The sequence below is a fragment of the Polyodon spathula genome, chromosome 1, assembly GCF_017654505.1.
Source record: "Polyodon spathula isolate WHYD16114869_AA chromosome 1, ASM1765450v1, whole genome shotgun sequence".
NCBI lineage: Eukaryota > Metazoa > Chordata > Actinopteri > Acipenseriformes > Polyodontidae > Polyodon > Polyodon spathula.
Window position 1 is genome coordinate 47,473,366 of NC_054534.1, and position 24,267 is coordinate 47,497,632.

A 24,267-nucleotide genomic window follows, 5' to 3' on the forward strand; every position below is an offset into this window, starting at 1 on the left:
AGTGATCAATTTCCTTTAAGGATTGTATAGCTAGAAAAATAGTTTTGAGCTCATTTCTTCGTCGTCAGAAAATGTAATTCAATTAAACGGCAGTGGTTTGAAATTGCTAATTATAGCTTCATTAAAGGCAGGTAGCGTGGAAAGAAATAAACTAAACAATGAAATACGCAATTAATTTAGCTTATTTACTTCGGGAAAGATCTGCCTTGAGCGGAGTACCTTAGGTTTTGTTTTTTCAGCATTGAAGAATGCAGTGCTTTGCCACTGTTGCCGTCTTATTTGCTTTCTTATTCTCTGCATGTTTTTGTCTGGCATTATGATATTTAATGGTATAGACTCATACCTGATCACACGAATTTCAGCAAAACTAAGAATACTATCGCACCATCCTCATATAGATCAGACTTCTGTCTTACTGAAACATTGCTTTTTTTTTCTTTGTTGTTGCAGCCGCCATGTTGAGTTTCAGCAGAGAGGAGTGAAGTCACAATGAATAAACTTAAAAATAAATAAATAATGGGCATGGTATGTCATATTCAATTACTATACACTTAAATGTGTATTTTCGACTAATGTTCCGATTTTTACATTTTTACCAGTTTCAAAACGCGTGAGATGATTTCTGAAATGGTCGTTTTTTAAAAAGGGAAATAAAACAAAAAACGTCCATGTGAGTATTGTGATTTATATTTATGTTTACCAGAGTATTTGTACTTCTAAACAATTCGGGAAGATTGTGCTTCACTGATTTTAGCATTCAATTATATGACGAGTTAAAAACTGTAAAGTTCATGAGCAGCACCGAACAGCACTCTATAGAGGCAGACTTGCCAGACGCCTGCTTCACCCGCCCTGTACCAGTAGATTCTCTGGTGCCCAAGCGAGCTCAGCACTAATGTGACGTGCATTTTTAGAGGGAAATCAGAGAAACAGCTGCAAGAGAGACACAAATATGCTTTTGTTAATGCTTTGTAAGAATGGTCTCAAAATAATAGGTTTACCCGGAGAGACTTTTTTTTTTTTTACTGCGAAAAATGTGTGCATTTTAGCCTCAGAGGGAAAGCTGACTGATCATTCCACTGTGTTATGTCAGTGAACCATAGCAACGTTTTAAAACTGAAAGTTAGTAAATGTGTATCGTTAAAGTTTACTGTAGTTACAGTTGTATTTTTAAAGTTTACTGTAGTTACAGTGCTTGAAGTAAGCTTTTTATTTTAGGCTCCAGCAGGCTCCTGTTTTTCTTTATGGTCGCCAGAAAAAGAGAATTGTTGCCCATAACTGCATTGTTTATCACATATAAATAAAAACTATTGTTCAAAATAATATAATATTAATGTATACATTTTTAACTTAAACAATAATGCACATATTGTTTTATTTCCATAGCTTATATATGCAATACTTTTGCAAATTTGTTTTTCTGCACAGAAAAAAAAAAAAAACTTCTTAAAAAAAAAAAAAAAAAAAAAAAAAACGCAGTCCATATAGAATATGTAATATTTCATTACTATGCTCGCTTACAGTAACTGCAGTTCATTACTCCAGATTCATTAACTAATCATCTGAACTGCTGGCACCATGGTGGCTGAAATCTCATGTGCACTTTTCATTGAACGCTTTCAGAACACGAAGACTCAAGTCGTGGGTTCAGAATTTTAAATGTGTTATTCTGTAATTTCTGATGACATTTTATTAGTCTTCTAATAGGTTTGCGTGGACCTCTGGGTAAATTGGTGCACACGAACATAGCCTCGGAGCTGCTGAAAACAAACAGCTGTCAGAATGTGTTTCCATTTTAATTGACGTGCTTTTAATTGTAACTACCATACAATGTATAAGTCATTTCCCCAGAATCACAAGGGATGCCAGTACCATGACTATGAAAGACAAGAGGCTGCCATTTTTTGAATTGCCAAAGCGGGATTTAAACTTTAAGCCTAGATAGACGAGAAAAGTGGCTGGCTGCTGTACAGCGGCAGCTGCCAAGTGGATCTCAAGAATCGTCTGCAGCGAACATGTTCTTGGTAAACATAGTTGTACAGTATACGTTACAGTAATATTCACAATAATAATTTATACTCAAATATAAAATATAATAACCAATAATGTAACACTTTAGAAGTGATGTGATGGGTTTTATCAATAAGCAGATGCATGAATTTACTCAATTCTTTATTGTTATCAATAATAATAATAATAATAATAATAATAATAATAATAATAATAATGGGATTTTGTCATGGATACCATTTTTTTTAATGCATGTGACTTATATATGTATATTTTGTTGATGTGTGATTTTTCACTGAAGTGAAAGAACTCAACTTTACCAACGCAACTAGTGTAAAATGTACGATAGCAGATGCTCCATAAAGCCAGGAAACCTCTCACTGTATAACATACTGTATTAGAAATAACAAGTAAAGAAAAAAAAAAACCACTGGGCTTCCACATACAAATGACACCAACACTAATTTCCCATTGTGCAGGGCAATTGCCCTGCCACAGATGCATTTTCCAGTTTTATTTATTTTTTTTGTCTAGAGATTCCGCATACAATAACATAACCATCTGTATGGACATATGCACCTGTGACGTAGGCACTAAAAAGCTGTATTATTTTTAACATGACCAAAGATATATTAATAATAATAAAACAAATACAAATTGTTATTAAATATCGAACTGCATATTTGAACTATATCGAACTGCATATTTAATAATATTTACAGTCACCAAAACAAAAAAATAATTGTAGCTACTTCGAGCAGTTAGTTAGTAATATTTTCCACTTATTGGTACCTTAAAATTTAAGGGCCATATAAGAACAATAAATACGGTGCTACGACGAAGGGTTTGATACTACGAAAAAATGTGTTTTTATATATATATATATATATATATATATATATATATATAAAAACACAGTATATATATATAAAAAAAAAAATTATAACCTATAAATATACATAAAAAATACTGTTTCAACAGGCTACCATGTGTGTGTTTTCCTGTCTATTTATATATGCATATTATTCTTAATATATTTCACTGGCATTTTACTAAAAGCAGTGAGCCAGGTTGCTTAGCAACCGGTGTAGGGGGTCATAGAGAAACTGCCGCACAGTTGCCTTACAATCGTTCAGGTTTCATCACCAGCCAGGTATAAAAAATGTCTTTCTCTCCTCCGTCTGAAAGTTGACTATCCTGCCAGAAATAGACAGGAATACACTACAGAATGGCCTTTTTTAAAAAACAAGTAAAATCTCTGACTCTCATGTCTACTGTGAATATTGCCTGACTGACTTCTTGGTGAAACACAGTGAATGTCACGATTGCATTGTTCACGTAGATACAAAAAAAATCAATAATTTGCAGTCTATTGGAAATCATAAATCTATGCGTGAATTTGTGGTGAAGATAATGCCTTGATAAAGGCAGAGACACTTTTTGCAAACTTTATGTTGAGCACAATCTTCCGATTGCTGTTTCGGATCATATCGGTCCACTTTGCAAAGCAGCAGTTCCGGACTCAGACATCGCCAGCAAGTAATTTGATCCCTGATTGAGTTTGCCTTTTTTTTGTAAATGTTCGGTTATCAATACTTGGAGGTTAAATATTTCGGTACAGATCTGATTCTTCCTTAGGTGATTTCATTTTAATTTGAAGGCGCTAGCAGCACCTGATCCTGAAAATAAGGTAATTCACCAGGTAATTTTTTTTACTGGTCAGGTGCTACTATTTTTAACGGCAAGTGCTACTATTTTCCTCTTTCAGAACTTGGCATCTCTTCAAGTTGCTACAGTGACATTGTAGGCACTATAACAAGATACTGTAAACGAGATACTGTTTTAGCAGACAAGTTCATTAAGTAAACATGTATTTGAATGTTTTTTCTTTGTGAAAGTGAAAAAAAAAAAAGTCAAAATCCCCCAAGGTAGCAAGTCTGCGGAATTTAATACCAGCCAGAATGCCGTGTTGTACGGTATTATCATTCCTCTACCAAACAAAGTCTGTCATATTTGCTGTCTTGCCCATACTTTTCAGAATACACGTTGGGGATTTCAGTTTCATAACAATTTAATCCGAAGTGTGTGTAGCAGAAGGCTAGTGTTTTTAAAAGCTTACTTACACCAGCATATTTCTAATTGTATTCACTTGCTTGTTATTGTACTACTTCTGCAGGTGAGAATGTTTACTGGCTATTAGATTCTGATTGGCGCAGTCTTTCATTCTTGTGTTTCATCTTAATGAATGTATACGAGTTTCATTTGAAAATGTTTCTTTCTCAGACAGAACTCATTCGACTTGGAGTTTTAGAGAATGTTTGCTGGATATGAGGCACTGGAAGAGTATGAAGATGAGCTCTACCGGGAGGCAGAGGACTCCAGTGAGTCGGGGCCAGACAGTGAGATGGAGTTCCAGCTGTACAGCCAAGTACACTATTCCATGAAGCTGGATAAGCCAGGATCAGATGATAGAGAAAAAGAGGTAACTCAGCCCTCTGCTGCAACACTGCTGGAGAAGAGGAATTTCATCACCGATAGTGAACCTGTCCTTATTTCAGATGCTGCGGAGGTCATTATAGTATCGGATGAGACTGATCCAGACAGTGTCTGCATTATCAAAGGAAAGAAAGGGACAATTTGTAAGACTCCAAAGAAGTGTTCTTTGGATGTGCAAACTCAGCTGGAGTCCAACAGTTTCACTGAGAGGACACCCGGCTTCAAGTCCTTCAGGCTGCGAGATGCCCCCACCATGAGCACAGGCCTCGGTAGTTTTCGACAGAGTGTGGTAGTCGAGAAGAGCAGGAAATCCCAAGATGGGGAAACGTCAGACAGCGATGATTCGGACTGCGTGGAGAGCTGGATGATTCTAGGGGGGGCCAGTCAGGATGGTGACAACACCATCCTGCTCAATCTGGACGAGAGCAGCACTTCAGAAAACGAAGCAGGTAATCGCGCCTCCTTTTTGATTTCTTATAAACAGTTGTTCAGCTTTGAAAATGAATAGGCTAATTAGTAGCAGGAAAACAATTATTTTCTTATGAGTAAGGCTGTAAATCTATGTTTTAATATATTGAGGTTTAAACCATTCGTCTTTTAGACTATACACATATACACATTTTCAGTACTATATTGTATTGACTTTATAATAGTATTGATATTTATGTGCACAAGTATTCTTTACGTAGAAAACATAGTAAAAGATTCAAACTACAGCGTCAGTGACCAGGAGTATCTGCAGAAACACCCCACTTCAGTGCTAAAACCCATTCATATCTAGAAGATTTACTGCTAAAATATGAGTTGCATCATGGTATCATTTTTACACTGTGATATCAGCAACTTGATGTTTAAAGTTCTAATATCAGTTCAACTTAGAAAGTGCACATATTCTATATTCATAAAAACGAAAGTTTACTGTTCATTTACATCATTTTTATCAAGAAAGATAATTCTCATGCAACCTTGATTTGTTTCTTTTCCGAAACATAATTAAGCAATACAGTCCAATTGTGAAAGGAAACTATACAGTTGTAGTAAAAGGTTTACACACCCCATGGACATTTATAATTTCTAGAAATTTCTCAAACAAAGAATTGCAGAAAAAATATTTTGTGGATGAGGAAAAAAGTTGTAAGAAATAGATGCTACAATTATTTCAGCAATGTTTTATTTTTTTTGCAAAAATGCTAATTTAAAATTACCCTGACAAGGAGCCACCATTAGCAGTAATAATCTCTTTTTAAACAATTAGGATATTTTTTTGATTCTATAGTGATTTTAGACCATTCTTCAGCGCAAAATTGTTCCATTTCATTCAAATTCTGAGGACTAGTCTTGTTCACAGCCTTCCCAAGATTCCACTATGTAACACAATTTTTGTTCCTGGGTAGTAAGTGTTATTTCCTAATTACTTATGCCTCAAAAGTATAGAAAATGGCTATTATTCCCCACAAACTTTGCTTTTGTGACCAGGACAGTGATATTTTGAAATTTACCTATTTCCAATGAGAAAACGGGCGAATTTGTGTCTTTTCGTTCACATAAAGTCAGAAAAAAACATATGAATCCAAATGAACATGTATTTATACTAAAGTAATACAAAAATGACTACAAAAGATTTAGAAGTGAATAGTTTTTCGAGATTTACGATTATACTGTAAATCACTTTCACGAATCAGCCCTCAAATGTAGTCTCCCATCATGTTCTGGTTATACTGTCCTTGGTAGCGGCGTTCAAAGTCCAGTATATCCTGGTGGAAGCGCTCGCCTTGCTCCTCCGAGTACGCTCCCATGTTCTCCTTGAATTTATCAAGATGAGCATCAAGGATATGGACTTTGAGGGACATCCTACAGCCCATTGTGCCGTAGTTCTTCACCAGAGTCTCAACCAGCTCCACATAGTTTTCAGCCTTGTGATTGCCCAGGAAGCGCCGAACCACTGCGACAAAGCTGTTCCAAGCCGCTTTCTGCTTACTAGTGAGCTTCTTGGGGAAATCACTGCACTCCAGGATCTTCTTTATCTGTGGTCCGACGAAGACACCGGCTTTGACCTTTGCCTCAGACAGCTTAGGGAAGAAGTCTTGAAGGTACTTGAAGGCTGCCGACTCCTTATCTAGAGCTCCGACAAATTGTTTCATAAGGCCCAATTTGATGTGCAGTGGTGGCATCAGCACCTTCCGGGGATCCACCAGTGGCTCCCACTTGACGTTGTTCCTCCCCACAGAGAACTCGGTCCGCTGAGCCAGTCCCACCTGTGGTAGTGCGCCTTGGTGTCTCTGCTGTCCCAAAGGCAAAGACAGCAGGGAAACTTGGTAAAACCACCTTGGAGACCCATCAGGAATGCCACCATTTTGAAGTCTCCTATGACCTCCCAGCCGTACTCATCATACTTCAAGGTGTCCAGCAAGGTCTCTACACCGAGTGAGCCAGGGGAAGAGACGGGTACTTGTTACCATTATGGAGCAGCACGGCTTTGAGGCTCCTGGATGAGCTGTCAATGAAGAGGCGCCACTTATTCTGGTTACAGACGATTCAGATTGCCTCGAACAGACTAGTCACATTGTGGCAGAAGCAGGGCCCATCTTGACGGGTGAAGAAGCTGGAAAAAGGTTGGTGACACTTCCTCTGATCTGCGACTTGCACACTTTCATCCAACAAGTTCCACTGCTTGAGCCTAGATGTCAAAAGCTCGGCATTGGACTTGGTGAGACCAGGATCTCTAATCAAGTCGTCGAGGTCTTTTTGGCTGGGGTAGTATGGGTTTCTCTCCTCAGCTCCACCTCTGAAATTGTCATCTGGATCTACAACGTCTTCCTCGCTCCCTGACTTGCTGCTCTCTCTCCGGAGGAGTGGGTACGGGGAGCTCATTGCAGTGTGGCACCGGGGCGATGGATGAAGGAAGGTCCGGATACGTGATAGCAGGTGCATTCTTGCCAGTCCGATGTTTGGAAGGGTCCACCATGCAGAAGTAGCAGTTGCTTGAGTGGTCAGTGGGTTCCCGCCAAATTCTTGGGATAGCGAACTTCATGGCTCTCTTTTCCCCTCTGTACCATCCTGCAAAAATACATTTATTTCACCCATGACTAATGTGTAAGAGATTCTCGCAACATTTTTCATATATATTTTTTCAATAACATTGACAATTGTAAAACATTTTAAAATTAAAAACTTTCACAATTTTAAAAATTAACAAATTTTATAACATAAAATTCCGAGCAACAATTGTCCATCTTACCTTCCAGAGTTTTTTTGCTGTGCTCACAGGTGAAATGAGGTGCCCAGGGTTTGTCTTGATGCCTGACAGGCATGCCGAAATATGCCTTGTAGGCCTCACACATCTTAGCAGATGCTTCCACTGAGTACTTTTTCGCTCTTGTCTTGATAAATTGACTGCAGACATAGCAAAATGCGTCTGCCGGATGCTTGCAGCCTCTTGATGCCATCTCAGAAAAATGCAGGTATGTATCCACTTAGGCAGCTGGAACTAAACTGAACTGGCGGGCTTAAGACCCCTGTATTTATACTGCTATTTATATTATTGGAAAGTTCTAGAAGTTACTCCAAGTTTACTCAGCACTGAATCTATCTGGAATGTTCTGGAAAATAGGTAAATTTCAAAATATCACTGTCCTGGTCACAAAAGCAAAGTTTGTGGGGAATAATAGCCATTTTCTATACTTTTGAGGCATAAGCAATTGGGAAATAACACTTACTAAAATTTTAGTCTAAATCTAGACCTGAAACTGATCGTAAGATCTCTGGAAACTTAAAAATAAGGAGAAAATAAAGAAGCAGCAAGACTATTTGAAAACTACAATGAAAACCTAACAAAACAAACACTGTTGTGTTGGCAAAAAGTCCCCCGGCGGACGGTTTCAGGTGACTGGCCAATATATTTTGGTATGCTATGGGAGGACCATTTTAACCATGATCGCGAATTTGCCCTGTGCCATTACTAGGGCTCCTGATTTTCCATTCTTGGGAATGGCAAATTCCGTTTTTTCAATATGACCAATTCTGTTTTTTCAGTTTTTACCAGTTTATTAAGAATTAACAATGTAATTTGAACATAAATAATATTTCTACATAAAAAATCTGTTGAATTCATTTTTTTAAGTCCCTGACGTAGTGTAGTTTTCAGGAAAAAATCTTTCTTAAAGCAGTCCACTAGTAACAATGTACTGTAGGTCAGTCAACAAATAAAGGTGTTTTGGAGAAAACAGCTTATTGCTGGCATAACAATTTGTTTGGTTTCAAAGTGCCTTTTCATGCTGTAATCCTTAACTACTGACACACGTTTATTGCACAATAAACACATTGGCTCTGCGTTCGGTACAGTTGGTAAAATAAATAAGTATTTCGTGTCCACTCATTGTTGAATCTACAATTATCACCATTTTCTGTTCTTACTGCAATAGCCAGAGTAGGTTTGGGGAAGGTGACGATATTTTTTTTTTTTCAGGTACTTTTCATTTTTCTGTCTATACAACTCCAAAATGATTCCACAGAATAGAACTCACAAAACAGCTAGTTGCTTTTTTAAACAACTTGAGCACACAGGCAGCGCTGCAGCAGAGACAGAGTCCATCAGCGTAACACCCACAAAACGTCCTGTTTACTCGTTATCCAATGAACCAAATAAACGTACAAAAATGTTTTATAAAAGCGTCATTTATAAAGCTGCAGTTGCAAAGCAGAATTCCATTCTCAAAATGCCAATTCCGTTCCCAATTCCTAATTCCGCGATTCTGTCCATGATTCCGCGATCTACCCTAGCCCTACATTAGAGGAAAAACAGCCCCATAGAAGGATATTACCACTTCTCTACTTGACAGTAGCTAGGGTGTTCTTTGTATGCCTCACAAGACTTTCTCCAAACGTAACGACTATCAGCGTGACCAAATGGCTCTTTTATCTTTTTTTTAGTTTCATCACTCCACAAAAACTTTGACCAGAACTCATATCCATCATTCAAATGCCATTTTGCAAATTGTAGGCGATTGTCCTTGTGACGTTTTCCTAAGAGTGGCTTTTTCCATGGCCTGCGACCATTGAAACCTTCACCATGCAAAACTCAATCTACGGCTGTTCCACTTGCAGTCAATTCACTTTGAATATCTTTGGCAGCCAACCTCAGATTGTTATTAACCTTCCTCACAATTCTTCTACTTGTTCTTGGTGCAAGAACCTTCTTTCTTCCAGACCGAGGGAGTGCTGTGACAGTACCATGAGTCTGATACATCTTCATAATAGAAACAATAGTTGAAATTGGGATACTAAATTGCTTGGAAATCTTCTTGTATACTTTTCCAGTTTTATGACAATAAATATGTTTTTGCCTCAGGTCTTCAGATAGTTCTTTACTTTTTCCCATATTGACTTCTTGGTAATGACATCAATCATCCAATGTCTAACCCTTTTATACTCTCTTTTTATACTCTCTTTTTATACTCACCTACAATTCAGCAGGTTCTAGACTTTTCTAGAATTAGGTTCTGCATTATCATATTGAAATTTCTAGCACCTTGTAGACAATACTATAATAGCAGTAAAAGGGTATGAGTACTTTTGAGTTAGCATTTTTTGAGTTTTGCAACCAAAAAAAATAAATGCTGAAATAAATAATTGTAGCCCTCTACTTGAATATAACTTTTTTTTTCTCATCCATGAAAGCAAAATTATTTGTATTTGAGAAATTTCTAGAAATTATAAGTTTCCATTTTCATGTGTAAACTTTTGACCACAACTGTATACTTTGTTTCCTCCAAAGGTTGAAATTGCACATTTCTTTGGATTTGCTTTGGAAGCCTTGAGTACATTTTCAAGGTAAATTTTGACTTGTGCTTGAAATGTAAAATGGATTTTTAAAAAATGCATTCATGACAGTCAGTGTTCTTCACTTTTTCATTGATACATTTAACTTTTCCTTGTTATGGTTGTGCTGTAGCAGACATTCCTGCTCCCATATGATCTATCAGATGGTTCCAATGATACATGGTATTACTTGGTAATAGGGCTGCAATGAAGGGTATATTTTGACCTTCGAAGGGTCGGAACACATTACCGAAGGAAGGTTCAAACCTTCGATGGTATTAATTAGCATAACTACTGGGGACGTCGCCATATCTACTTGTTATATTTGATTGAAAATTCTGTTTTACAGGTAATCCATGTAAATGGAATAAAACATTCACTTATAGTTTTAAAATATGTTAAATAGAACAGTAATCATGTTTTTATAATTTAAATACAAATCCATGTTGTTTATTTACATGTAATTGATGCTGCTTGCGATATATACAGTAAGCGTGCATTGCAGCAGCACCAACTGCAGCGGACTTAGGAAAACAAAGCTTTATTTAACAGTCATCGTACCAATCAGGTTATCAGTCACATTTTACTACTAAAAATTAATAATAATATGAACTAACGCTTGTCAAGTGACCCCGGAGATTGGTTGTGCCTCCATGATACATCAACAGTCGCTTGCACAGATTGCATTCAGCTTTAATTTGGTCTTCTGGGCATTTAACAAACAAATCCCAAACAGCAGAGGGATTTTGAGACATTTCTTTCAATACAGCTTATGCTATACAACGCTTTGCTTTCAAGATGGCGAATGAAGAAATTAAAGGTTTGCCTCTGGATAACATGACCTGTTATTAGTGTTAGTGAATATTTTGTATGTTTCAAACATATTCTACCATAGCACTTGTCTTACACTGTCTTGTACTCTAGGTATTCAGTTCATATTTTACTGAATATATGTACCCCCCCCCCCCCCCCCCCCCCCCAGTGCTTTGGATACTATACTCTGCTCCACAGACGGCAGTGGCGCCATGTAGAGTTGTTATATGTAATGATTTGGTAGTGGATTTTAATACAACCACTTTTGTTTATGCAGTTTGCATTATACAAATCAAAAGATTTTTGCATGTGAGTTATACTATTCACACATTGTCAAATGGTTTATGTTGAGAGAAAAAAAAAAACTACCTTTGAATTCCTGGCTAGTGAAAGAACACAGCCCAACATGGTAATGATAAGACAGTGAGCAGCAGCTGCAGGAGGATTTTGGAGGACTGTAAATTGCTGAAACTATATGAAGTTTAGGAGGACACCCAGCTCCGAATCCTAAAATAAATGATGACACTTTTGTAGAGATTGAAGTATTCACCTACAGTACGACAGCCACTAGTGATGTCAGTTTTGTCAGAGTTCATGATATTTTACTTTTAACACACGCTTCGTTAACACAGTGCAGGGGAGTAAAGAATTTGAAAGACAATGGAGACTACAAGCTCTGGTTATTTCTCATTGTATACAGTATGTTTTATTTTTTTCCTGGGTCTATCCGTATTTTGTTGTTCTGTATTCGACTGTACGCAAATACATACACAATTAATAAACAGGCATAACAAACTCAAACTTTTTTTTTTACTTAAAAGATCCCAGCTTCAGATTTTCACTTTGTTTTTTTGTTGTTGTTATTTTTAACACTGGTTTAGGATATCAGCATTACCTGCATGCCTATGTGTTTACACGCACTATGGCAGGGGTGTCAAACTTGTTTAGTGAAAATAGCTGTTTCTTCAAAACCATTTTGTGATGGAGAGTTTTTGAAGAAATGCTACTAAAAGCTGCTGAAATAGTGTGCCCTAAGAAGCGGCAAGTTTTCCATTGTGAATATCAACAAATCAAAATGTTATTCTCAACTTAACAATATTCAAGATATTCTCAGCCCAGTCATTTGCTCCAGATGTTGATGTGCTGGTTCAAGCAAAGGTCCCAGCTGTAATTCAAAACAAGGAACATTCCTGGTTGTACTTTTAATGGTCAGTGCAAATGCTGACGTTACTCCATCCATTCACAGAAAGTCAACAGTAGATGTTTTATAATGAGCACTGCAGTCCAGAGTTAAAAAAATTAAAAATAACCAAGTCCCAAGTATATTGCTTTTTCTTATTAGTCACTGTGGTGTTCTGCTTAACATTTAGTATGTCTTTTATAGTCATCATAACGTTAAATGACCTTTTCTAATTTCAATGTTTCCCAAGTCTGACTTCCTTCTTTTAGCTCTTGCTATATGCATTTATTTATTTTAGTTCACAGTTTTTTGTGTGTAGAACATGTACTATGCTATTAGAATATATATAATTTTTTATTTTCGTGTAATCTTGTATTTTACTACACTGACCCATCCCTAATTAGGATTATTATGATTCATATGGTAACAGCTCGATTACGAGTTTGCTTGTGAAAAAATTAGTATCATTTGTACACATACACTTTTAAATCTTAATAGTATTTTCGTTTTCTGATCAGCGCACATGTTAAGTGGCTGAAGTAACGTATATTGAAAGGCTTTGTTTAGCCACTTTCTTTTGAGAAGTGGGCTCTCTTTGGTTATCATACATAGTTATACATTTGAAAATAAAAACAGTCGTAAAAATATATAAATATATTGGGACAGATAAAATTGCAAACCAAAGTGATGTATGTTTTCAATTGCGTCTGTTCAAAATGTTTCTGCTGAAGCGCTGTGGCTAGCTTCAAGATGAAATCTCTCCTACTGATATTTTCCTTGGTGCATTCCTTGTACAAAACGAAGGAATTGATGGCTTCCAAGTCCAGTAGAGATAACAACTGCTATATTAAGGGTGGGCAACGAAATGAAAATTGTATATCAGTCTTCTAAAATACAGAAAACTTTTATAACATAATTGCAATATGAAACATATACATATAGATGTTAACAGATATTAACATAAGAAAAGCAATAACTTACTTTAACTTGGTATCTTAATATCCATGGAGAAACAAGGTCTTGTTATATTGTTTTACTTTTCCACACCATCATCAGATACCTCAAAACCCTAATACTTATGTACTGTACTTCACTGCGCAGACTAGCCAGTCTGGAAGTGATTTCATCTTCTCTAATGCACAGTGCTTCTAAATGTGTTAAGTAGTCTACGGTGTCATGCTGAATGTTGCATTATTTTGTGATGTGTTTTGATGTTTTAAAAGTACATCTTACAATACCTGAAGTTCACATTTTAAAAATACATTACTAGTGTGTAAGTAATCACAAAAACGAGAGAGGGTATACACGTTGTGGATTTGTAGCTATTGAATGTTTTAAATACATTTGTTAATCGGGTTCTTAGAAAAAGAAAAACGCCAATCAATGGAATAAAATGGTTAAATAGTACTTTGTGTGGTGTTAGCCTACAAGACCAATAATGATTGGTATGGATAGGGTTTGTTGTATCTTAATATAAAATAAACTTGATTATACTGTGTTTGTATTTTTGTCAGTGTTAGCAATAAAAAGTATGTCTCTGTGAGCATACGTGATTTATTTATTTTTTAATCCCACAATGTTGCGATATGGAAGTTATTATCAATATATATATATATATATGTATTTTTATATATATATATAATCTATCTATCGATCGATTGATCAATAGAGATACAGTGCCTATAGAAAGTCTACACCCCCTTGAACTGTTTTTCACAATTTGTTGTGTCAGTGCCTCAGAGTTTCATGCATTTAAATGGGATTTTTTTTCCCCACTTATCTAAACACCATACTCCACACTTAAGGGGAAAAAAGTTTTTATTGAGAAAAAAAATGATATAGTAAAAATAGAAAACTGAAGGATCATAATTGGATAAGTCTCCAACCCCCCTGAGTCTTTTGGGATAGATCTCTACCAACTTTGCACACCTAGATTTAGCAATATTTGACCATTCTTCTTTACAAAACTGTTCAAGCTCTGTCAAGTTCTTTGGGGAGCGTTGATGGACAGCAATCTTCAAGTCATGCCACAAATTTGATTGTATTTAGGTCGGGGCTGTGACTGGGCCACTCAAGGACATTTACCTTTTTGTTCCTTAGCCACTCCATTGTAGCTTTGGCTGTGTGCTTTGGGTTGTTGTCTTGCTGAAAGGTGAACTTCCGTCCCAGTTTCAGCTTTCTTGCAGAGGGCAGCAGGTTTTCCTCAAGGACTTCTCTGTACTTTGCTCCATTCATTTTCCCTTCTATCCTGACAAGTGCCCCAGTCCCTGCCAATGAGAAAAATCCCCATAACATGATGCTGCCACCAGCATGCTTCACAGTAGGGATGGTGTTCTTTAGGTGATACGCTGTGTTGGGTTTGCACAAACATAACGCTTTACATTTAGGCCAAAAAGATCCATTTTAGTTTCGTCAAACCACAAAACTTTTTGCCATATGGCTACAGAATCTCCTGTGTTTTTTACATACTTCAAATGGGATTCAAGGTGGGCTTTCTTCAGTAATGGCTTCCCTCTTGCCACCCTACCATACAGGCCAGATTTGTGGAGTCCTTGGGATATTGTTGTCACATGCACTCTTTGACCAGTCTTGTCCATAAAAGCCTGTAGCTCTTGGAAAGTTTCCATTGGCCTCTTGGTAGCCTCTCTGATCGGTCTCCTTCTTGCTCAGTCACCCAGGTTGGAGGGACGGTCTGGTCTAGGCAGGGTCTTGGTGGTGCCATACACCTTCCACTTCTTAATAATCATCCTGGTCTTGCTCCAAGGGATATTCAAGGCATTTGATATTTTTTATGCCCATCCCCTGATCTGTGCCTTTCAGCAGCTTTTTAGGGAGTTCTTTTGAAAGGGCCTTAGTGCTCAAGGTTGAGTTTTTGCTTTGAAATGCACTACTCAGCAGAGGGAACCTAAAGGAACTGCTGAATTTATCCTGAAATCATGTGAATCACTACAATTTAACACAGGTGGAGGCCACTTAACTTGGTGTGTCATTTTGAAAGCGATTGGTTACACCTGAGCTAATTTAGAATTGCTATTACAAAGGGGGTTACACTTATCCAACCAAGCTATTTCATTTTTTTTTTATAAATTATTATTAGTATTATTATTTTTTTTTCTACAAATTTCTAGAATATTTTTTTCACTTGGAAATTGTGGGGTAGGATTTGTAATAAAAAAAACATTAGATTCATTAGATAAATGAAAAAAACAAAACAATTTAATGCATTTTAATTCCAGGCTATAAGGCAACAAAAGGTGAACATTTTGAAAGGGGATGTAGACTTTCTATAGGCACTTTGTGCATATATATATATATATATATATATATATATATATATATATATATATATATATATATATATATATATATATATATATATATACACAGAGTACCACCAGTCAAAAGTTTGAGTACACTTGCTGGAAACTAGGTTTTTTTTTCATAATTGACAATGTTTTACGTTGTATACTTTTCTGTAAATACTTGAAAATGAAAACACATGTTACAATATACAAAACAAAACATAAGGAGTATCAAAGCAATGTTCATGAAAATTGAAAATTGTCTTTAAATCTTGGATTCCTCAAAATAGCCACCCTTTGCCTTAATAACAGCCTCATAAACACGAGGCATTCGGTTAACAAGTTTCAGCCGGAAATCACCCGACATGTCTTCCCAGCTCTTCTGCAGTAATTCCCAGAGATGTAGGGCACTTGTGGGTAGCTTTGCTTTGTCTCTTCTGTCCAGTTTGTCCCAAACAAGTTCTGTGGGATTGAGGTCTGGAGACTGGGTAGGCCAGGTCATTAGATTGAGTTGTCCTTCACTTTCCTTCTTCGCCTGATAGTTCTTGCACAACTTTGAGGTGTGTTTTGGGTCATTATCTTGCTGAAGAATGAAGGAGTGCCCAACTAGCCATAATCCTGATGGAATGGGATGCCTCTGAAGTATGCTTTGATAGCCGTGCTGGTTGAGCTTGCCATGGGCTTGTTAAAGATCACCAAGTCTGTCACCAGCAAAGCAACCCCAGACCATGACACTGCCTCCTCCATGCTTGACAGTGGGAACCACAAATGCAGAACTCATGCACTCACCTTCTCTGCGTCTTACAAATACTTGGCGGTTGGACCCAAATATTTCACATTTTGACTCATCGGTCCATAAGACCGACTTCCACTCCTCAAACGTCCAGTTTCTGTGTTTTTTGGCCCAGGCAAGTCTCTTCCTCTTATTCTGCACTCTTAACAATGGTTTCTTTGCAGCAATTCTTCCAGTTAGGCCAGCTTCACGCAATCTCCTCTGAACAGTTGATATTGAAACATCTGTACTTCTAGTAGCATTTAGCTGAGCTTGTATTTCAGGGGCAGTTAATCGCTGGTTTCGCAGACTTGTGACTCAAATGAACTTGTTCTCTGAGTCTGAGGTTACCCTTGGCCTGCATGACCTTGTTCGGTCCTCATGAGTGCCAGTGCCTTCAAATCGTTTGATGGTCTTGGCCACAGCAGTTGCAGACACTTGCAAAGTTCTTGTGATTTGTCTTAGAGATTGACCTTCATTTCTTAAAGTAATTACAGACTGACTTTCTTTGCTTAACTGAGCGTATTTTGCCATTTTCTGCTCCCTTAAATTCCAGAATAACAAACTTGTGCCTATGCTACCTGTATTTATAGTAATCATGGACTCTCGCCTGTTAACAATAATTGTTGACGAAAGGTTAATTGGGTAACATGCTAGTTAACTCGGAGAACATCTAACAAAGACACTTATACTTGGGCCAGTGTTCTAACACCTATTTCAGACTAAAATCCCCTTCATTGAAATTGACGAGATTTACATTTTCATTTAAAAATTTATATTTAATATAAATTGTATTATAATGTACTCCAAACTTTTGACTGGTACTAATATAGCTATCTGTCTATCTATCTATCTATCTATCTATATATCTATATATATATATTTGACAGTGCATCGAATCGATGAATAAAATAACCATCGATGGTTGAAAAAAAAACACACATCTATCAGTTCATTAATAGGACTGTTTTTTATTAGGACCGACAAAATTTAAATCAACAGTCTTATTCCTTGCCTTTCCTTTGGTTCCTCTAAATAATAATAATAATAATAATAATAATAATAATAATAATAATAAAAAGCTTCCCCGCCCACTACACTCAAGTATGTTTTCAGAGTAAGTGTGACCAAGGAGAAGAGACTAGAGGTAGGCTGCATTTCAGGATCAGATTTTGCTAGTTAAATTGTCAATTTAATTACATTTTAAATAATGCCGTCAGACGTTTGGAAGTTTTTATTGCAAAAGAACAAAATGGAAAGGTAAAATGCGCTGTTTGTTGAGTTTTAATGAGCTTCTGTGGCAATACACCAACCTGAGGGATCATTTAGTAATAGCACCCGACAAAACACAACCGTGGGAACACAAGTAAAAAAACTAAAGGAAACAACACCTTCAGTGATAGCTTATTTTGGAAAGAAAGTTGATCCAAAAAGTGTCAGAGCAAAATAAATAACAGGCCTAATAGTGGATATTGTCACACAAGATATCAGACCTGTTAGCATAGTAGAGGGAGCTGCATTTAAAAGTCTGTTTGCAAATCTTTCTTATGGCTAAGAAATGCCCTGTCAAAAGACAATCTCTAAATTTATTACTCTGGATCATGAACGTGCAAAGTAAAAGCTTTGACAGGATTTAAGTCAGGAGTATAATTCAATGTCCATCACTACCTATGTATGGACAAGCATGGCACAAGAAGCGTTTTTAACAGTCACCTGCCATTACATTAAGCAAAACTGGAAACGAGTCAAAAGTATTAGCGACACGAAAATTACACGAGACACACAGCTGTGAATTTAGCAGAAGCAATCAATCAGATAAACACAGAGTTTGAAGCGGCTACAAAAGTAATAGCTTGTGTTCATGACAATGCGGCCAACGTGTGCAGAGCAATGTCTTTGCTTTCTGCAAGCGAGCATGCTGTGTTACTTTTATGGTAGCGTGGCAAGTGTGAGCTGTGCAGGGCACAATATACATCTCTGCATTCATACAAGAAGTCCATACGTTAGTGGCAGCAGTGTGAGATGGCAACAGGTGTTTTAACTAGGAAACAAACAGAAATGCTGAACACAGAAAAAGCACCACTCAAGTTAATATATGACTTACAAACAAGGTGGAACACGGTTTATTATATGTTTGAACGTCGTATTAAATTAACATAGCCGGTTATTGCTGTATTGTCAAACCCAGATTTGACCAAAAAGTCTGACGCAGCTAGTTTAGATATCACGACTGAAGCTAATGGCTGAGATACTACCTCTACTACAGTCGAACTGGCTGCGGTACTTTTGAGTGCAGAGAAAAACATTACAGCTAGTTCTTTGTACCCACTTGGCAACAGCAATAAAACACAGACTGACTGAAGTTCCTGATGAAGAGGAGACACCGTCTTCTTCAAATTCAACTGATTTGCGAATTCCAGTTAAACAGTTTGAGAGAGAAGTTAATGAGTAATTTGTCTCAGTAATTTTGTTTGCATCAGCTGAATGACCCAAGTAATTAGGTTATGCCACTGCTTTTTGTGTCATTTCTTGAACCCACAATTTCACCATCTGGATTTCCTATCTGACAGGCCAAAGTCTGAGTGACTGAAGGGCTGTCTTCCAAACTAGTGAGGCTGGTGGAGGACAACCTCGAAAATGACGGAAATTGTGCCTGTACAAGTGAGTACAGCACAGAGGACTTACCTGTTTAAAAAGAAAACGAAGAACGAACCAGCAATGGAATTGTTACTCGTGGACGGCAACAAACACACACTACTTCCAAGGAAACCTTAATCCAACAAGAGAACGATTTATGCTTCTGAAACTCCATTAAACATCAGCGAAGATTCCCTGGTTTGGTGGAAAAATAACCAGACATGCTTTCCCAACCTTAGCAGCCTTGGCAAAAAACATGTTAAGTTTCCCTGCAACATCGCTCCCGAGCAAGCGTGTGTTCAGCAAAGTAGTGATGCTTGTGAACAAACTCTATTGTTCTTTGAAACCGGAGAATGTGGATGTCATAATATTTCTGAATAAAAACAGAAAATAAGCTCTGGAGAGCGTACACTTTGTTACGTTGGACTTGTAAATAGTTATTTTGTGTTCCCCGTTGGAGTTTTTTCTTCTCTAATCCGGTTGCTGTCAAGGTAAGACAGTAATATTTCTAATGTTTTATTAAGTTTTTGTGGGGAACTTCATTAACAGTGTGACTAGACATAATTAGAAATGTGTAGTTGTGAGTTCAACTGCAGGAATGTTTACTTTTCATGATTAGATTTGATGAAAATATATGTGCTTATTACTTACAGGTTTCTTATGCGTTATGAAAAAACGATGCATAGGTAGTAAAAAAACAAACAAAAAAAAAAAAACACTGTCGTCCAGCACTAATATTTATCTTTCTGTCTGTCTATCTATAGATATCTATAGATATACAGGTATCATATATATATATATATATATATATATAGATATAATTAATCTATATATACTATCATCTATTACTAAGATAGATAGATAGATAGATAGATAGATAGATTGTAGGTTATGTCAGAATAAAAACGTGTATTGTAAAAGGCAGTCAAAATGACTGCTTTGGCGTTTCTAGGTGGGCGTTATTATAACTTCCTTATTTTTGTGATCCTGCCTTTCAAACGCTGTCAGTGTATTTAATACATGCATTTAGCAAAAGTCATAAACGGACAACTGCATAACTTCCAGAAACGCAGAGTACTTAAAAGATGAAAACCTCAAACTGTCAAAATGACTGCCGTGGCTTTATTAGTTATTTATTGAACATGCATAATCCATGAAACTATTAAAACATGAAGATTGACAAATATGTTTATAATGGTAGAAATTAAATGTTATATATGAGATTATCTGCACAATATTTGTTTATTTTTTAAAAATAAAATACAGACCAACTCTCATGGCAGTGTGTTTGTGTTGTGTATTTTAAAGTAGTGCAGGGAAAGAATGTTGTTCCCCCCCATCAGGGTATGAAACCAGGATCACCCTGCTGCAGCATTGTTCCACTTAGCCATAGGACATGATGTTAGAGAAGGAAAATAGCTGTAAAATTGTGTATACTTTAAAAAAAAAAAAAAAAAAAAAAAAAAAAAAAAATATATAATACAAATAAACATTTTTATTTGGAGAATTTGATGGAGTTGACTGTAAATATTGAGTGCATTTTGGTAGAAAAACAGTATAACTGCAATGAAACTTGACAGGTTATACGCAAGCCTTAAAAATCTGGGGTTCAGCAGTTACAAAACTGAAAGAACGTCAAGAAAAATCAGAATTCCACAAAGCAGCAAGAATAGCAATGATTGATTGTGTTCACCGTTAAATAAAACCATGCTGCAGCTGCCATGCCCAGTGTTAGTGAAGTCTGACAGCACGTAACACAGACAGCTCTTATGATTACATGTTACCGTTTATTTTGTGATGTTAAATGCAACATTTTCACACAGCACTCGCTCACGTTTGGTCACCGTCACAACAGTTGCCTGAAACTGGGGTTATTATTCTGCTGGTGTTAATACAGCACCTATCTGTGGTTACAAGCATTTGTATTTAATGAAATTGTTGTTATGATTAGTGTATTTATTGCCGTCCTCCTTGCGCTTCAGTTTATTAAAACATGTGATGTGCGCTTCTTCCCCTTGCAGGCCGACGTCACAACGCATTCATACATATTGACACTTCTAAAGTGGGCAATATTTATGAGTTACACAGGCTCCAATGCGCCTAGCCACAAAAAAACTGTTTACAATTTTGTTTTGACCGCATTTGCTGTCTGGAATCCTGTAAGTAATAATAAAATAAAAATGTGCACAGTACTTGGAAACCAAAAGTTTTTCAAAAGTTCTAATTCTGGCAAAAATAGTTCTCCCAAGTGCAGATTCTTTTTAAAACAAAGTTTTTTTTTTTTCTTGAGGAGCATTAAGTGGTCTACATTTTGTGGTTCACAAAAATCCATTGGATTTTAAACTGGCCAGAGCTGGTCGAATTTCGGCCTCACCTTGATGAGATTATCAACATTAATAACCTGCCTCCACTCAGCTTCTGTACCGCTCCTCTGCTGACGGACTTCACAAAAACACAGTGATTGGTGAGACTGCTAGAGTACATGCAAATAAATAATATTATCTAATTATCAGTGTAGACACAATTTAATGCATGCTCATGTTTGTTAGCGGATCCAGTTATACTTAACCCCCCCCCCCCCCCAAAAAACAAAAAAATAACACACATTGTATCGATGCAGGGGTCACTGTATCGATAATCGTACTGTCAAGAAAACTAACACGGTTCACTGTGAATCTGCACACCCCTATTATATTGTAGAATTATCTGATGCAGCACTTGAAAAACAGGGAAACCTTAGCTTGAAGAAAAACAAACCAATAACACAGAATATACAGGAGAATGTATTCAAGTTAAAAATTTGAAAATTATTAGAACTACATGCAGCAAAGCACTATAATGACTGAGAACACAATATGCATATGTATATTTGGAGTTAGAAAAAATTATGGTAAGAGATCAGTAATAAAATTAATACAATTCCTTGGGAAATCTCAAAAGATCTAGACCTGCAACCTCAGCAGCCCTCTTTTATCTTTTACAGATTTCTTTTTTTCTTTTGTGAGTCTCTCCTTCCTAATTTAAATTTTCCAGGGCTTTTAGGTTTGCCGGCTGGGTTTTCTGCAAGAGTGACCATGCTTACATGGTCGTATATATGCTGGGTGACTTTTTAGTTTTACTTCTTTTGTTGCTTTGTTGCTCACGGAAGGAAAACTCAGTTTTCTCTCTTGTCTTACCAGTTTGATCTCTCTTGCTTGTCTGCCTCTTTGGGCCGGTTCCAGGGCGGATATGGCGGCTGCTAGAGCTCACTGTCATTGCAAGACCGCAGTTGCTGTAAGCACTACATTGTTAACACCGGATTCCAGCTTTAATTAGGCCGAGGTGTTATGTGAGATATTAGCATTAGCAGAAAGAGTGCATTTTGCCATATGGAATATGTATATTCCTTCCCCATGTATCTTTTTAAATCTATAGATCTATTTATCATTTATTTCTGTGTAACACTGATATTATGCTAGCATTTTTTTCCTTCCTTCCTTACTTGTTCCAGTATATTTAAGAAAAAAGAAACAGCTATCGATTAAAAAATAATCTACACAGCCCATACAAGCAGGAGAAACTGCTTCAATCAAAGTGGTTGCATGACACATTGTGAGCTTCATAAGCTCTTTAACAAGGCCACAAGCATATAGTAAATGATGACCAACGTTACTGCATTACAGTGTTATGTGAGGAGCATTTTCTTTGGTATACTCCATCACTTGATGGATGTCTTCCTTCAGATTGGTTTCCTGAGCATTGCAAAGTGGCCAGCTGACACTATAATTGCCCAGAATAAAGCAAGGTGGAAAGGTGATAACTGGTTGGAAAAACTGAAAGACCAATTGAAATGATGAACAGAAACATTTGGGTCTAAGTTTTGTAAAGACATTGGGGTCTATCTTAATGATCTAAACCATGGCAGATCTTATTACTGCAGACCTTAAATTACTAAACATAATTTCACAGTATTTATTTTGTAATGTTAATGAGTAGGTCAGTAATTCCCCCTGCCTGCAATCCCAGCTACTGCTGCCCATGGCAACAAAACAAGGTATTTCCACAACTCGCCCTAGCGACTGATGGCAGCTATCTGGTCAGGTTTTGTGTGTCACACTTGATGTAGCCAAGCTGCACACAAAGGAAATGCGTCATCATGTAGCCAGGAGATGTTTAAGCTTTTTGTTTATAGCCATAATGAAACATGTGGGACTTGATATATAAAAACAAAGCGACGTTAGCCAAAAAGAAAAAAAAAAAGAAGCCATTTTTTCTCCACATACCAGTAGCTGCATAGGTTAAGGCATTTCTTTACAATGTATTGTTGTTTTACATTTAGCAATGTGAAGCCTTCATTTTTAAAAGAGAACATACCAACTGAAAGGTTTATCTTAAATTATTACTCTATTACATTTCTAATGTTTCTCAAGTAAGTCACACTTGGTTCATTCCTTTATATCAACACATTTTTTTCCCCATAACATCATATAGACCAACACACACAGCACTGTGAAATATCAGAGTCCTAGCACTTACAATTCCAGAGATATCTGGCCCAACCCAGTTTTAATGGCTGTCCATCTGATCTGCAGCTCAAATTACTGTGGAGTGGAGAGTGGAAAAAACTAGTGTGAGTCTAGAGACGGGACCAAACATTTATACCAGTCTTTTAAGTACAGGATTTCTAAGGTCTTAAAACATAGCATAAAGTCACATACACATTAATGGTATCAAATCAGCAAGAAACAACTAAGTTAACTATTTCATTCTTTAAGTTATTTTCCTGAGTACGTCCTTGCTAGTTTTATGCTGTGTATTTGTGTTTGTTTTCCTGTTTACTTAATGTCTGAGGGTGACACATTGAATTAAGTGGTCTCTGTAAATTAATAGAATTATGCTGTATTTTTTTACCTTTTAGTATTTTTTTAATTGACAGGATTTTACCAGCATTTATAGAACTGATTTTTTGGGAGAATGTTAAACCTCAGTTAGAAAAACTGTATTATAATATATTCTTACTGAACTTTGTAGCCCAGTTTCTGTGAAGGTCATCATTTGTGCTGTATTCATATTGCATGTCATCACTCATAACCCTACTGTAGAGTAGTAATAACTAGTGTGTAGCACTCCTACCACACACACACAAGCGCAGCAAGTCTCACTGCTCTCCTTAATAACCTTTGAGATAACAAACCCGCAGCCAAAAACCACTGGTGGAAATAATTATAAAAAATGAATAAAATCTTCCTTACAAATAAATT

General features: G+C 36.7%; 1 protein-coding gene across 3 annotated transcripts in view; it reads left to right on the top strand.

Annotated features, from left to right (window-relative positions):
* zcchc7 (zinc finger, CCHC domain containing 7) overlaps positions 1 to 24,267 on the top strand; it is a 246,427-nt gene that overhangs the window by 9,218 nt on the left and 212,942 nt on the right. For all 3 annotated transcript variants that reach the window (XM_041256800.1, XM_041256817.1, XM_041256808.1), the window contains one exon: positions 4,294 to 4,955. In XM_041256800.1, the coding sequence (XP_041112734.1) occupies positions 4,325 to 4,955 (631 nt within the window). In that variant the 5' untranslated portion in view covers positions 4,294 to 4,324. The remainder of the gene's footprint in view (positions 1 to 4,293; positions 4,956 to 24,267) is intronic.